This window comes from Chlamydotis macqueenii, chromosome 12 (genome assembly GCF_036417535.1).
Source record: "Chlamydotis macqueenii isolate bChlMac1 chromosome 12, bChlMac1.mat, whole genome shotgun sequence".
NCBI classification, from domain to species: domain Eukaryota; kingdom Metazoa; phylum Chordata; class Aves; order Otidiformes; family Otididae; genus Chlamydotis; species Chlamydotis macqueenii.
Genome location: NC_141567.1, coordinates 15,091,020 through 15,106,147, shown reverse-complemented (window position 1 = coordinate 15,106,147; position 15,128 = coordinate 15,091,020). Strand labels below are relative to the sequence as shown.

Genomic DNA, 15,128 nt, shown 5'->3' with positions numbered 1-15,128 from the left:
TTCACATACGTAAAGAACTGGTTAAAAAAAAAAGATAATGAAGGGGGAAGAAAGGCATCACTGGTCAGTTTTGTAGCAGACGGGACTCACCAAAGCATTCTGCTCTGCTCAATTACGTTGAGCCACGGAAGAGAAGGCAGAACTAAGACGACAACGTTTGCTACTCTGAATAATTCAACATGATCAGTAAATAAGAGCAATGACTCTAAGGAATTGCAGTAAAATCTCGTGATACGAGTGGGTGATAAAATTCAAAGCACAGCACGTCAGGAACAACCACCCTAACTTCAGCTTAAAAAAAATATGACAGACTGAACTCAAGCCAACACTCGGGAATAGGACACCAGGGCTACAGCAGAGCCTTGAATTTCTTCTGAATTTGTTTCTTGCTAGTTTTTTTGGACATCTGCAGCTCTTGTTACATGGCCTACAGACGAGGAAGAAACGGAAAACAAGCAGCCTACACACTTAGTGTCCAGCATTGTGACTCTCTATGCAAGCCAGCGAACATCACGACGGTTCAAAGCGAGCGGATAAACCTGTGAAAGAGAACTCTGAAGGTTACTAGATTCAAATATTACTACACACGGTTGAGGGAGGTCACAAACTGTGGGAAAGGTAAAAATAAAGCAATACTTCCCCGGATTAGACCAGCTGTATTTGTGGACTCCCCTCCCCAGGCATCTGCTGCTGGTTACTAGTGAGCAGGATACTGGGCCAGATGGATTCCTGGTCTCATCTGGCAGCACTTTTTAAGGCATTACACAGGGTTTCATCTGTTAACCTGAAAACATGCAGTAACTGATTGCCTCAGAAGAGCTGGAAATCAGTTTACAAACCACAAAAAAGGGGGGCAATCCTGGTGAAAGGAAGGCAGCAAGTGGCTGCAGACTAGGTTGCACTTACAGTCTCATCCAGATAGCAACCCTTCTCACAACAGAGCTCTGTGAACCTGCCTGCTCAATCAATCCCACCAGAACATCTTCCATTAGCGGCTTTGACATAGAAAGTCAAATTGTTGTCAAACAGAGAATAGGGAACAGCATAAAAACTCTTATGGAAGAGTAACACAGATGGACTGGAATGAGGCAAGGTTATAGACTTAAGACGTCGCAAGAAATGTTACTATGAACTGGAAAGCTCTTTAACTGAAGCAAAAAGAGACACACACACAGGGTATCAGCTTGTCACTGGGACCTGTGAGTCACAGACACACAAAGAAATTACCTGCGGGCACCGCACAGCATCCCAGAGAGATCTCCCCTGCCACGCTGTGCCCTGCACCGGTCAGCGATGTTCAGGGATTAGCTTTAAGCAAATACACGCATGGAAGAGATTGACAGAGAACCTGAGAAAGAGCAACTACAAGGCTGGTGTGCACGGTTTGAAAATAAGAAGCCAAGAGTTGAGTGCTTTTTGAAAGCACCAATGGAGAGAAGAGCTGTTTTTATAAGAGCCAACACCGGTACAAACGCAGATAGGTGCATACTGGCTGCAAATATCATGAGAATCAGGTGCAAGTTTCCAGTTGTCGTGTCCAGCGGATAATAGAAGAACTTTCCACATGAAAAACACAGCAAGAAGCCCAAATTGGCCTAAACCAGCAGGACTTCAGGCCAGCAGTTGAAAATATGCTGCTGTAGACTTGCAGAGTAAAGCAGAGAGTTGCGCCTTGTCTTTCTCACAGCCCAAAAGCTCTTAAAAAATAAAAAAAAAGGCACCAGCTGGACGCTTTGCTGAGTTCAGAAAAAGCAATTTCAGGGCAGGCAACGTTTCAAGAAATACTTACATCTAAACAAAGGCTAGGTACTTATGCAAGGCATAAGTGTAGTCTAAAATTTCATTTGAGTCAGCAATATTTTTGCCAGAAGGTTGCAATATCAGCTGCCAGGGTACCACCACACCAGCAGCCGGAACTTCAATATGGAGAACAGCGATTTGCCTGGCCAGTTCTCACCATGATCCTCCACGCTTTCCAAGTATATCAGTTTTTTTTTTTCTACTAAGATTTTTTTTTTTCGCTACACACTGATATTTAAATTCCTTTCTTATCTGATCACGCCTTGCTCGCAGTCACCTTCCCCGTACAAGAACCCTTGCTGATATTTATCATTGGCAGCATCTCCAGCTCCAAATAGAGAACACTGCTTTGTGCATCTCTCTACAACAGCCACGTCATAAAACCCAAATTCTCCTATCAGTAGTGTTTCACTGCCTAGGCAACACTTCCAAAACTTCAGCAACTGGCAAGCAGTGAGGAATCCCCCATGGCTTTTGCAGCCTGAAGAAAGCAATCTCCCCAAACTCGTACCTCAAAGGCGCTCTTTGTATTTTTTGGAATGCGACTGTGGGAAAGCGCTACTAATATTTGATAAGAACTTTGCAACGGGAACAAAGCTCATGCTTCTCAGCTCACCCATCGTCCTCTCCCAGCAGGCTGGCAGAGACGGAATTACCAACAGAGCATTAAACTGGGGATGTAGAGAAGATGGTTTATTTAGGTAAATCACAGCCAGGAGCTAGGGAGCCGAGAGAAGGAAAAGGTAAGTCCTGAAGAACTTGGGGAGTGGCAGCACAAGCTGGTTACACATATGCATTAGGTCACTGATTAAAAAAAAAAAAAAAAAAAAAAAATCAAGTCTGAGATCACACCCGGTGACAGCCAGGCCACTATGAGCCCGGTAACACCAAAGGGGAAGGTGGAAAGCCTCACATGGAGTCAGGACACAGCAGGGAGCAGATATTAAGGACTGACCGCGAGCTTGGACTCGATACACAACACTTCCATCACCGTTGAGAAGGCTGGAGAGGAGAGGACAGTCACCAGTGGTGAAATGGATTAGGAAGGGAAGATGACAATCCCATGAGCAATTTGGACAAGAAAATAAACCCCAGCACTGAAAGCTTCATACCGTGTCGAACAGCACACATCCAAGTTTCACAGATAAGGGGGAATATTCAACTTCTTCACACAAAGAGGCCGTACACAACTCGCTTTGTTCCCCTCAGAGCTGGGGCCACGACCAGGTGTAGATCGAGCTCCCAAGCACCCACAGCCCCTCCTTGGCAGGTGCCCTGCCCCACGCTCCCGGCTGGGCTCGGGGCTACAGCCCACCAGAGACGCTTGCCCACACGCACCCCTCCACGTGCGCCCACCCCTCCCCAGTCCCCCCATCTGCTCGGTCAGCCAACGACAGCCGACTCGCAGGGGAGAAAGCCACGGGGTCACCGCACCCCTCACCAGGCCGGTTCCCCTCACGTCCGCCGCGGGGCGAGGCGAGACCAAACCCCGGCGCCTCTGGGAGCCCAGCTCGCCCGGCAGCCGGACTCCCTCGGGCCGTTCCAGGGGAGCCCCCAGCCCCGGTCTCCCCCCGGGCCGCTCCACGCCCCAGCCCCCGTGCCTCCTCGGGGGTCGGCAGAACCGCGACCACTCCCCGCCCTCCACGCCTCGCCCCGGGGAGGGCTGAAACGGGGAGCCCCGCGGAGCCTCCTCCGCCGCCGCGCCAGGCGCGGCCCCGGGAAGGCGGCCGGGCCGCGCCGCGGAACCAAGCGATCGCCCCCGCAGCCACGGCGGCCCCCTCGCCGCCCCCCGCGCTCGTACCTGGCTCCGGCGGCGCTGGGCTCCCCGCGCTGGGCTGAGCTGGGCCGGGCCGGGCCCCGCCGCTGCTCTCCCCGCGCCCCGCCGCGGCTCCTCCCTCCGCCGCGCTCGACGGGGAGGGCCCCGACCCGGAAGCGCTCATCGCCTTGGCCCCGCCCCGCCGCGAGCACCGCCCTATGGCAACGGCGCGCCCGTATCGGCCGTAACCGCTTCCGGGGCGCCGCGCCGGCGGGTCGGCCTTAGCAACCGCGTTCCGTTGCTATGCGGAAGTGGCGCCCGGGGCGGCAGCGGGCAGGCCTCGGCGGGGGCGTGGGGGGGGGGAACCTGCGGCCCCACGGGGCTCAGCACCCCCCCTCGCCGCGAACCCGGTTCCTCCCATTCCTTCCGCCCTGCGAAAAGCCACCGCGTCTGTGAGAGAGGAAAACCTGGCCCTAAAATGGGAAAAATACCCACAGAGAGCTGGGGGATCCGTTAGGGAGCTTGAACGGGGTGGTGAAGTAATCGTTGCCTCGAATCTCCGCCGCCTGCAGCACCCCCGGGAGGTGCTTGCGACAAGGGCTGAAAAGCGCTGAAAGCTCATCATTTCCCAACTTTCAGCAGCCACCGAGGAAACGTGACAGAACAGCAGCAGAAACCCACCACAGGTTGTCACCCAAACGCTCTCGGGCCGCTTCCGATGAAGAACTTGACATTTTCCAGATGAATATTTTAAATTGCAATAAGTCTTGAAAATGGTTAAAAAACACCAGGAGGAAATCCTTCGTCCTCTGCCTGTGGCTTGCCAGCCCCCGAGCCCGCGGGCAAACTTGTTAACGGGCCACCCAGTCAGAGCTTGTCAGCACGTGGCCCTGCCAAAAATGGGTTAATTTGGAAAAATCACCTGGAAAATTTGTTTAGATCCAGAATTTAGGTGCTAAAATTATATATTTTCCCCACAACCTGTATTCCCGAGGCCGGGCTTGTAAATTTCCCCCCAGGGCCACAATTAAGCTGAAAATAAAGCCCAGTTTTACCAAAATTTGCTAATATTTCACTTTAGCTTTTTTGCTTACTCTTTCTTTCAATATATACTCACAATCTGGTGATTCGGTTACAATATTTGATCTTTTAAATCAGTGGTAGTATAAAAAAATAAAATGTCTTCATCCATCCAGCCACCTAAACAGCCTGTCCTGGCACTGTCGTATCTGACACTATCCTGCACCTCTGCTCCGGGACGAGCTTATTTTGCACTTTTTGTCTCTTTTGTCATATTACTAATGAAAAAAAAAATTAGCATCACCCCATATTTGATAAAAGGAAGAGGCACTGGGGATAAAGCACTTTTATGACGTTAAGTGTCAGCACTCCCATTTTTTAAGTGCCACAAGGAGAAAATGGTACGGCTTCACCGCAGCACCTGATTTTCTGGGGCAGGACATGCATCCCCATGGGGCTCAGGGGCAGCCACATCCCTGTTTGCATTTTGCGTACTTCAAAATGGTACAGAAATTGTACTATCATCTGAATTCTCCCCATTTCTGCTCTGAACCATCCAGGAGCTCCCAAGGAGTATCTTAGTTCTGAAAAACTGTTGTCATCAAACAATTTTAGTCCGAGTAATTCTTTTGGCAAGTTACATTAAACATGCGGATTCTCGTTAGCCCTGTGATAACACCCTGGGAGTTTATCAGAATACAGGCCTGCCTGTTGAAAGACGAGTGGGGGTGAACGGAGCTCCCAGCTGATCCAAAACCGTTTTGGGTGGGTTAGGACCACCCCACCGGAAGTTTTAGCAGCCAACACTCAGCTCCTCATCCTCAACCAAGACAGGTGAGAAGCCAGCCCGATTCCTGAGCGCCTTACTATTAACGGAAAGGAAACGTCCTGCTTTTATTCTTGAAACTGCTGCAGCGTCTCCAGTTGGGATGAACCGGCTCGTTGCGGCAGGGCGGCTGGCGGGAGTTGGTGGGCAGGACAATGCCCCTTTGTGCGTGGCAGCGGGAAGGACAATGAAGCCCCTGTTCAGAATCAGGCACAGGGAGGCACTACCCCGGCACAAGCGCCGGAGCAGCGTGGGCAGGGGGGAACCTCACCGGACAAGCGCAAAGAGAGCTTGTATCCTTCTGTGTAACGCTGGCTCTAAGTGAGAGAAAAAAAAAAAGTCAAAGAAAAAACAAAGATCAAAGAGCATTTTTTGACAGGAACATGAGAGCAGAGGAGTAACCATGCAGAGTGAGGAGATATCAGGGTCTCATCGAGATATCAGGGTCTCATCCTCCTCTCTCTCGATGGAAATGGCCCCTGTAAGCATTCAATGCAGAGCAGGAATATACATTAACAGGCTTGGCATTTACTGAAATTAACAGTGCTCCTCTGCGAGAGAGTGTCCTGTGTAACTCCCTTAGCTTAAGCAGGCAGCATCTGAACTCAAAACGGCAGCATCTGCAGCAGGGAGGCTTTATTTCAAGGAGTGGGAAGTAAAAAAGCCAACAGTATTAAGTGGACATTGTACGTGGCACAGGGCAGCACAGTCTGGTAACAGCGTTTTTTTTAGGAAAAGCCTTGAAAGTCAGAAAGAGATGAAAACTCCTCACCTGGGGGGGTGAGGTCCCCAGGGTTTCGCATTGGATTTCCCATGGCGGGGTGAGAACGCGCAGCCTGACAGCTGACAGCCCTTTCCCCCCTCCCCTCTGGCTGCGTCCCGGAGCCAGGGACATCTGCTCTCCCCGCCGAACACCTGCCCCCCTGCACATCCTGGCTGTGGGAGCCGGGGGATGGCCTCATCCCATCGGGAGAAGCGGAGGAGATCCTTCCAGCCCAGCCTAGTCAGATTCAACAGAAATGTTCGGTCTGTCCTGTTCTGGACGTGAGGACAGAAGCACTCCACCAAGAAAAGCTTGAAAACGCTCTGAAGCAGCAGGACTTTGTGATTATTCCACGTTACTTGAAGGGGGGAAAGCAAATAACCCTGCACGCCTTAGGCTACGGGGATGGAGAAGGACAAGCTCCACCCTGGCACTCACTTGGCCAGACAAAGAAAATTTTGCCCCCTAAGATTTGAAATTCAACATATTAGACCCTTAGGATTTCTTATCTTCTAAATGCTACTAGCTCCTCTCCTAAACACCCTGGTTTTGCAGTTGTTTTTGGAGCACCTACTAGAAGACACATGCAGAAGGGGCCTTTGGCCATTCCGTGGGGAGAAACCCTGCTTCTGCCAGCCTGGGTTGGCTTGACAGACCAAGAGCCATCAAAGAGCCAGGACCAGCAACGAACTGCTCGCAACATCAGTCCATCCAGCATCCCCCAGGAAAGGTCCAGGTGCCCCAGCCTGAGTCAAAAGGAGCTCGGGGACATTTCAGGCATGGGTGGGGGTCCCAGCAGAGGCTGTTCAGGGCAGTTTAACGTTCATTAATGCTCTCAGGGCTGTGATGTTCTCAAAGTCAGGAAAACAATTTGACCTATCTGCAGAAAACTCCATGGGCTGGAGATGGGGAAAAAAATAAATCAGTTTGGGGAAGCAGGTTCCCCTCACTGCCCATCCCTGCTCCTCCAGCGCAGGGTTTGAGCAAGCCACGGTGAAACAGTGGGTGATTTTGGTGGTGCCATTTTTCTGGGGAAACCATTACCTGGTGAAATAACACTGCCTCTCAGGAATTAATGAGCGATTTCAGTCTCTCATCCATACCCTTACACACTCCTCACACATTACCTAAATAAATATTTTGGAAGAAGGCAAAATGAGTGTTGCCCTGGTCACTGACACAGCCAAGTTCAGCAGCTGGAGATGCTGCTGACATCTATTGTCAGCTCTGGGTACTTTTTTTTTTTTTTAAAGTGGATGTTTGTAAGTGTGTTAATAAATTGAAATTAATAAATTGGTCAGTGCTGGGTCAACAGCACTAAACTGCTATTTAATGAAAAAAAAAATTGAGCCTTAGCTTTAAGATTGCAGTTCCTGATGTACAAATTAGGGTTTTCTTTTACCTGTGAATGAGCATATTTATTTTTATTAGAAGCAAACCCAATTTTAGCTGCTCTTTAATACTGAGTTTTGCTCTTTTATGAGATTTTATGGTAGAGTAGACATGTATCACGTAGGCAACTATTTATCCTGAGCTGCTTTTGTGCGTGCTCTTCTCATCCCATCCTCCCACAGCATGTCATGTTCCTGCTCCAACAGATTTTAACTTTTTAATGACTTGGCAGTCAGAGCGATCTAGAGCTTGTTTGTTAAAGTCTGCACCAGTGTTGTTCCTTGACCGTGGGCCTGGGAGAACAGCCCTGGTTTAATTTCGTCAAAAGTAGCTCTTAGACCTTCTCCCTTTCCCAGCTCGCAGCTGCTAAACACAATCAGCACAGGAGTCGATGCCGGTGACACGCAGATCTGATAAGAGCACAATGTTTTTTTGCTGGCTCCCAGGCAGCTTTAAAGGAGAAACCGCGATGGAGGCCTACAGCTCGTCTGGCAGGTGAAATGGCAGAGAGAAGAGCCGCCCGCGGTGCCTCCGTAGCCGCAGGATGGGAAGCAGCACGGGCACCGCTCAGCCGTAGCTGCGATTGCCAGTTTGGGAATGCCTGCCCCAGATCTCGTTAAGTGCAAGCATCTGAACTGTGCCAGCCCATATCTTCACATAAACGAGCCCTCAGCCACACCAGCAGGACTTCTCCCAGGCTAAGGAAGTATTTCTGTCCCTTGCCAGAAGGGCTGAGATAACGAGCAAATTTACCCAGCTCATGAAGATCTTCCTGGCTGCTCTGCACCAAGAAGGAAAACCCCAGCTCTCAGAGCGCTGGCTGACCCATTTCCTGTGTGACGCAGGTACCAAACTGTTTGCGACGGGGAACGCCGATAAGATCTTACGCAGCTGCTTACAGAGCAGCTGGTCGGTTGTTACCTCGCTGGCACTGTGCTTCCATTCGCTAAAAAAAATCAGCAGAAAGCAAGTTTTTTTGTTATTCTGTGTGACATCACGACAAAGTAGTCTGTAGTTTTACAGCACGTTATCACAAGCTTATTGCCCTTAACTTATAAAAATCTTTTAAAAAAATTCTGCTAAAGAGAAATCTTCACTTGCTTCTTCTCATCGAAACACCTTTAACTGCTTTTCTGTAACAACACTCCTTGTTATTCACCAAGTTTTTAGGAAGAGGCTTTCAAACAGTGCTAACTACTTTCCCCATGACAAATACACCAGGCTGACCAGCTACAGCTGCCACTACCTTCTCCTCACACGCAAACACTAACCTTTTAATCACCTCAACCATACTCAGATAATTTGTGGTGCTTCTAAGGAAGAGCAGAAGCAGAACCCCTGAGAGTAAGACCCACTGCTTCTCTTCTACAAGACTCCACTCACTCTTTCACATAAAGTACCCCGAAAGCTGTGTTACAGCCTCAGGCCCTTCATGGTAGCAAGTTTTATTTATTTTCAGCAGTTTATTGCCTCTCAGGCTTTCAGGGTTTTGATTCACTAGAACAACCCAGTCTGTTTTAATTAAACTTCACCTCTTAAATTATAGCAATCCACATCACCGGTGTCTTTTAAAATCCAGCTTTCCTGTCTTCAGACAAAGGTCACCATTAACAGTTTTCACTCCAATAAAGACATGACACAGATGTATTTTCTGAATGCTTCAGTGTATTAGAAAACTGAGGATCTGCTTTCTAAAAAGAGAACACGCACAATCATTCAAGTCTCAGGCAAGCACAAGGCAACCAAAAGATAAAAGCCGCACGGTACGCAGGAGTCACTGAGGAACTCAAGGAAACCAAGATAAAAACTAAAACTGAGTTATACTGAATGCTAAGCTTCAAAAAGCACATACAAAATTCACCAGAATTTTGCCACAATGTTCCTGCAGTCTGTCATACTTTTAGTTCTGTACAACAGCAGAATATAAGCCATAACACACTCTATAAAAACTATACAAATATACAAACAGCTGGAGACGCGTGGTTTATCATTACAGTCAGGTTCAGATCATGTCTACTCTTCTTCAGAGGACTCCCCATCTTCTGCAGGGTCTGGTGGCAGGGGCCGAGCTCTGTAAGAAGCGTTACCGATTCAAGAGTTAACAGAACTCAACCAACTCTGTTTGAAAGGCTACAGTGTACAAAGCCCTTTTGTTAGAGGCTGAGTGACTCAAATGACTTCAATTAGCCCTAGACTGCCCTTGAGACATTAGGACCCATACAAGCTCCTTCACCCTAAGTGCTAGAAGCCCAAATGAAGCAGCACACACCTGCCTTTCAAATGGGAAAGCCTACTTCAGTGCAGAGGGCCACACGCAGCTGCCACACCATTTCTAGGAAGCTGAAAATTTAACTCCTCTTTCATGCTTGAGTTTCAACCTGACTAACTTACCCGTGTGACTTAAAAAAAGTTGTGCAGTTCAGTGAGTACAGCTCTTGCTTCTTCCAGAACACACTGGGAAGCTGTATGTTGTTTTAGGTGGTGACACTGTGTGCTCTGCAGTGTTATCACCATCTGGGCCTTACTCAGCCAAACAAATTTCAAATGGAAGAAACGAAACTTTTGTAGAACTACAGCACGCGTCTTTAGTTTCTCTAAGAGGTAGGGTGCATTTCAAAGACTTTGCTTGTCCTTCAAGACACTTCAGGACTCATTCTTACAGGGGCCTCCCAGACAGTTCAGGATTGTCTATAGTTGGTGACAAAAATCCCTTGCCAATTGAGAACAGAGCGTCTGTAAGACAGCGTTTCACACCTTTTTAGTCAGCAGTGCAGCCTACAAGTTAATCTTTGAAGCGTCAGCTGGTTAAAGCAGTTCAATTTCTGACGTACAGAAGTTGCTAGCAGTCTCCAAAGCTTTTCTGAAACAGAGCTGACAGCCACAGAGAGTCACATCGCTCTGGTCCGTATGCAAACGAAGCCTGTCAGAGCACAGAGAATTTGCCTAAACTACCAACAACTGCATCCACTTTTAGAAAATCCCCACAAGGTCAGTGGAGACAGACTTTTTTTACCAGACTTTGCTCAGAAACTTTATTTCAACCAGGACACGAAGGTTAACAGACACGTCAACTTTTCAGCGGTCGCTTGCCCCTTCACAAATAAAGCAGTGTCAAAGCACCCGCGGAGGAAAAAACAGACACAGTTTGTTTCAGACACAGTTTGTTTCACCCACGGGCGCTCTCGCAGCCCTCCCGCAGGCACCAGGCACGCCGCTCTCGGTGTTGTTTCAGAGCGCCCGGGATTTTGCTGTTCAGTGTCACCCCGCAGACCACACTGACAAGACTGACACCAGGTTCAGAGTATCGCCGCGGCGCGCTAGACGCGGCCATGGCAGCTGCGTGCCTCGCTGCCGCTCTGCAGGTGGTTTTAGCTCTGTTGCTCTTCAAATAGTTTTGTTTTTTTTTTTTTTTAAGGAAGTGAACACTAAATTCAAGCCCCGCGTCCCAAAAGCTGGGCTACAGCCGACCCCCAAAACTGCTGAAGCATACAAAACCCGCTCGGGAGCACCTTCCGCCCCCTGACAGGCCCGGCCCTGCCCGCCCGCCCCGGGTGCGAGGCCGCCGCACCCCCCTCCGGCCCCGCCCGGCCGCCGTTCCTGTTCCTGGGGCCCCGCGCGGCTGCTCCCGCGGCTGCGGGGAAACCCGCCATTAAACCCGCTCCTGAGAACGCCCCCGGCAGCCTGGGGGGGCCGGGGCTGAGGGGACACAGACGGGGGGCTGCCTCCCCCAGCCCCGCGGGGCCCACACCTACTTTCTGGGGGCCGGCCCCGCGCCGCTGCTCCCCGCCGCCTCTCCGCCGGGGTCCCGGTTCTCCTTCTGCAGCCGCAGGAACTCGCCGATGCCTCTCTGCCAGACGGGGACGGGCCTCACGCACACCGGGTTCCCCCCCACACGGCGGCCCTCGCCTGCGGGGACAGCGGCCGTCAGCCCCGCACGGGCGGGGAGGGCGCGGGGTAGGGGGGGGGAGCCCCGCTCTCACCTCTCTTGGCGGCCGGTAACGGTCCCGCGATGGGGCTGCTGGAGCCCAGCACCTTCCGAGGGGCCCGGGCGGCCAGTACTGCAGGGAGAATGGCGCGTTGAGCGGCGGCGGCGCGGTGAGCCCTCCTGCCGTGTCTCCCCCCTCCCGCCCCGCACCTTTGCGGTAGGCCCCGCCGCCCGCCTTGGTCCGCACCATCCCGGCCCCAGCGCCACGCGGGAGCCACCGCTGCCCGCGGGGAAAAGCTATTGGCCAGCGCCCGCCAATGGCAGCGCGCCGGAGCGGCGAGGCCCCGCCCCTCGGCGAGGCGCGGCGGGCGGCTCCGCCCAGCCCGTTCCCGCCAGCCCGGACCCCTCGGGGCCGCTCCCCCGCCGCTGCCACCGGCTGCCGGCAGCCGCGGCCTCCGCCGCAGCTTCTCCCCCCAACTTCGGGAACGGGGCGGCGCTCGGGGGTCCCGGGCCTCCCCTCCGCGGCGGCGGGGCTCTGGCTGCCGGCGGCTCGCTCCCCGCTGCGGGGGCCGGTCCCCACCTGGCACTCGCCCTGAGCGGTACCGGGCGGGGGGGAGGAGTGGTGGCCCGTCGGGGGACGGGCGGTGCCGAAGGGCTGTCCAGGTCCTCTGCTGCCTGCAGGCAGCCTGGAGCTCCCCTGTGAGTGAAGCCTCGCCCTGCAGAGACGGCGCTGAGCAGCGCATGGGGAGGAGGGCCAGGCACCCCAATTTCAGCTGGGACACGTTAAATCTCGGTCTCCCCGGTGCCGGGCTCCCCCGCGGCAGCTGCGAACGCGGTGTGAGGGTCTCACTCTGCTTCAGTCTGGCAGCTGCCGGGACCAGAGGCGAGGAACCTCGCTCTCCGATCCCCAGCCGGCGCTGGTTTTTCCTAAGAAATCGCGCTGTCCTCCTCCGGTGTGTCCGGTGCCTCACCGAATGTCGGTGCCAAATGCGTTCCCTCCCTTTCCAGCGGTTCTTGCTCCCTTTGCCTTTTAATGTTCGTCCTAGCGTGTGTTTGCTTAGCCAGGCTTTTAGGGATGGATTTTTTTTTTAAATGACAGCATAATTCTCCATTCCCTTCTACTTTGTGGTGCTGGCACACGTGAAACGTGAGCTAAGAATACTTTGTTGTTACTCTGCTTGGGATGTGGGTTATTTTTTATGTTTTAAAGAGTGGACTGTGACACCCTAGGCCTAACCCTAAACATTCCCTCATCTCCCTGCAAGCCTGTGTAGAACGGTGAGCTGCCTTTATTTTTAATGCAAACTTACACCGCTTCTGCCCTTTCCCTTCAGCGTTTTTCTAAGCAAGAGAAGAACTGGCTCCGCAGATGTTTCCCAACTGGGAGCCAAGGGAAGGGAGTGGGTTTCAGCGGCACAAGTGCGCGGGGCTGGCGGTGAGCGATCCTGGGACACGGCGAATCTGTCTGTGGGCGAGAAAAGCTCCTCGGTCAGTAGTCCGCAGGTAAGAGCAGGTTTGCGGGGCGTTCAGAGCGCACCTAGAGATGAGGGTGCAGCCAGCGCTTCGGGGAAGGAATCCCCCACCCTGTTTGCAGAGGGAAAGGCGCTGCGGTCACCCCCACAGCGAGATCACAGCCAGCCCTGTCCCAACGCAACCCTCGGCCCTTCCTTTCGGGCAGGGCAGGAGGAGGCCGCTCGCACCGGCGGGAGCCAGCCGGCACCTCGGGGCACCTTCCCTGTACCCCGCCGGGCCCCCCGCTCCCCCCGTCCTGCCAGGCCCAGCCAGGCCGGGGGGAGGCGTCTCAGCGAGGGCAGGGGCTGCTGTCTGTCCCCCACCCTCTGCTCCTATCCCTGCCCCATCTCCTCAGCAGCGAGGGGGGGACAAGGGCCGCAGTCGCTCGCCGTCAGCCCCGGGGTGGGGTGCGGGTATCCCCGCGGGGAGAGCCGGGGCCGGGGCCCGGAACGGTCGCGCCGCGGCCGCGTTCCCGGGGGGGTTGGGGAAGGTGTTGGGGCGGTGCGGCGCTGTTTCCCTTCCCCAGCGCGGAAGATGGCGGCGCCCAGCCAGCTCCTGGCCTGGTGCGTCCAGCACCTGCGAGGGGACTTCGGGCTGGACGTGGGCGAGGAGGTCGTGAGGTGAGCGGGCAGGAGCCACGGGCGAGCCGCGCTCTCCGCCGGGGCCTGGCGGGTCCCTACCCTCCGGCCCGCTGTGACAGACCACTGTGGCGCCTCGCGTCGCCTTCGGGGCCCCCTCGGCCAACACAGAGGGAAAATGGTGTTTTCAGAGCCGCTTTCGGGGAACTGGGGGATTTGTGTCCTGCGTGGGTGCCCCATGAGGGGACTGGGGGGTGGGAGGTGGTGGGGAGGGGTGCGGGGTCCATGTGAGTGGGTGAGGAGGGGCACGCTGCTGTGTCCTTGTGTTTAAGCAGGAGCTGCTTGGTTTATGGTTAGACTTTTTACGAGACTCAGTGGGAGCTGGAGTCTCAGGGTGGATTTTTTTTTAGTGTTTGGCAGAAGGGTCAAGGGGGATGTCACTCTGTGCTGGAACACAGGAAGAAAGATAATTTATCTTCCATTTTTTTCCTGTCAAACGGCCACAAGGGATTTCCCCAAGTGTCTGTCTCAAAATGTCACAAAGATTTCCCAAAGCACCCAGGTCAAAATTTGGCTCATAAACCCATTCCTTACCATGGTCTCTGCAGAAACCTGATCCGAAGAGGGGAGATAAATTGCGTATGTGTGCGATTAAACTGTTGGTTTCCTCAGAACAAAGGCCCCGTTCCCCATTTTTCTCCATCCCATGCCCTTGCAGGTACATCTTGTCCATAACAAATGAAGACGAGATCCGGGAGTACGTAGTTGACCTCATTCAGGGGACCGATGGGAAGAAGAGTTTGTTTGTAGAAGAACTGCTTGCCAGGTGGCGGAAGTCCTCCCAACTGCCATCTGAGTCTTTGCCAGCGTATCGGAAAAAGGATGGTAAGTGGTACGAGGAGGAAAGAATTCAAGTTTTAAATAAGTTTGTCTCAATTATTCTGTTTATAAACAATTACATGCCACGAATGCCTGTGACTGGTCATTTTTCTGTATGGCATGACAGTGTAAAGCTCACTTTCATTCACCAAGAAAGAGTTTGAGCACATCTTTCTTTTACTGGTAGTTACCCAGCCTTTCTTTGTGCTTACGCACTCTTCCAGAGACTGCAGAAGTGCCTCGGGCTGGGGACCACGCAAAAAAGGGTAAACGTAAAGGGAGGAACAAGCAGGAGACACCTGCGTACGCTGAGCCAAGTGCACACGTAGAGGAAGTAAAAACCCCCCTTGACCTGGCCAAGGTGAGTGTGTCTGGTACGTGGGGCAGGCTGTGCGTCACTGGGTGCTGGGGCCACGCTTTGAGCCTGGGTCACGGGGAAAGGTAATAACGAACACTAACGAACACTGCTATAACCTGAGCAAATAATTGGGCAGCTGTTGGGATAGGCGAGGGCTGCAGGCTGCAAGTGCACTGTCCATGAGTTGTGTGTCCACCCAGTTGCAACAAGAGGGGCTGCTGTTCCTGTGCATTGACTGTTCAAAGCTGACCACGGATTTGGACAGGCTGTGCTCGTACCCTGTGTGTGTGTCCAGGAGTCTTTCACTGCGGCGGGGCAA

At 52.9% G+C, this 15,128-nt stretch overlaps 3 protein-coding genes across 6 annotated transcripts in view; 1 reads left to right on the top strand and 2 right to left on the bottom strand.

Moving 5' to 3' along the window:
• The window catches only part of CSNK1G1 (casein kinase 1 gamma 1), a 113,059-nt gene extending 109,322 nt beyond the window's left edge, over window positions 1-3,737 (bottom strand). For all 3 annotated transcript variants that reach the window (XM_086757707.1, XM_086757708.1, XM_086757710.1), the window contains exon 1: window positions 3,602-3,737. The gene's annotated coding sequence lies outside the window, so the exon portion shown is untranslated. The remainder of the gene's footprint in view (window positions 1-3,601) is intronic.
• A 5,463-nt stretch (window positions 3,738-9,200) lies between these two features.
• Window positions 9,201-11,775, bottom strand: PCLAF (PCNA clamp associated factor). The gene is made up of 4 exons (XM_086757529.1): window positions 11,693-11,775; window positions 11,538-11,615; window positions 11,310-11,463; window positions 9,201-9,628 (listed from the first exon to the last, which is right to left on the bottom strand). The coding sequence occupies exons 1-4, from the start codon at window positions 11,730-11,732 to the stop codon at window positions 9,571-9,573; spliced, it is 330 nt and encodes a 109-aa protein (XP_086613655.1). The 5' UTR covers window positions 11,733-11,775; the 3' UTR covers window positions 9,201-9,570.
• Window positions 11,776-13,518: 1,743 nt separating this feature from the next.
• TRIP4 (thyroid hormone receptor interactor 4) overlaps window positions 13,519-15,128 on the top strand; it is a 31,548-nt gene continuing 29,938 nt past the window's right edge. For both annotated transcript variants that reach the window (XM_086757528.1, XM_086757527.1), the window contains exons 1-3: window positions 13,519-13,614; window positions 14,291-14,457; window positions 14,676-14,812. In XM_086757528.1, coding sequence (XP_086613654.1) covers window positions 13,529-13,614; window positions 14,291-14,457; window positions 14,676-14,812 — 390 coding nt within the window. In that variant the 5' untranslated portion in view covers window positions 13,519-13,528. The remainder of the gene's footprint in view (window positions 13,615-14,290; window positions 14,458-14,675; window positions 14,813-15,128) is intronic.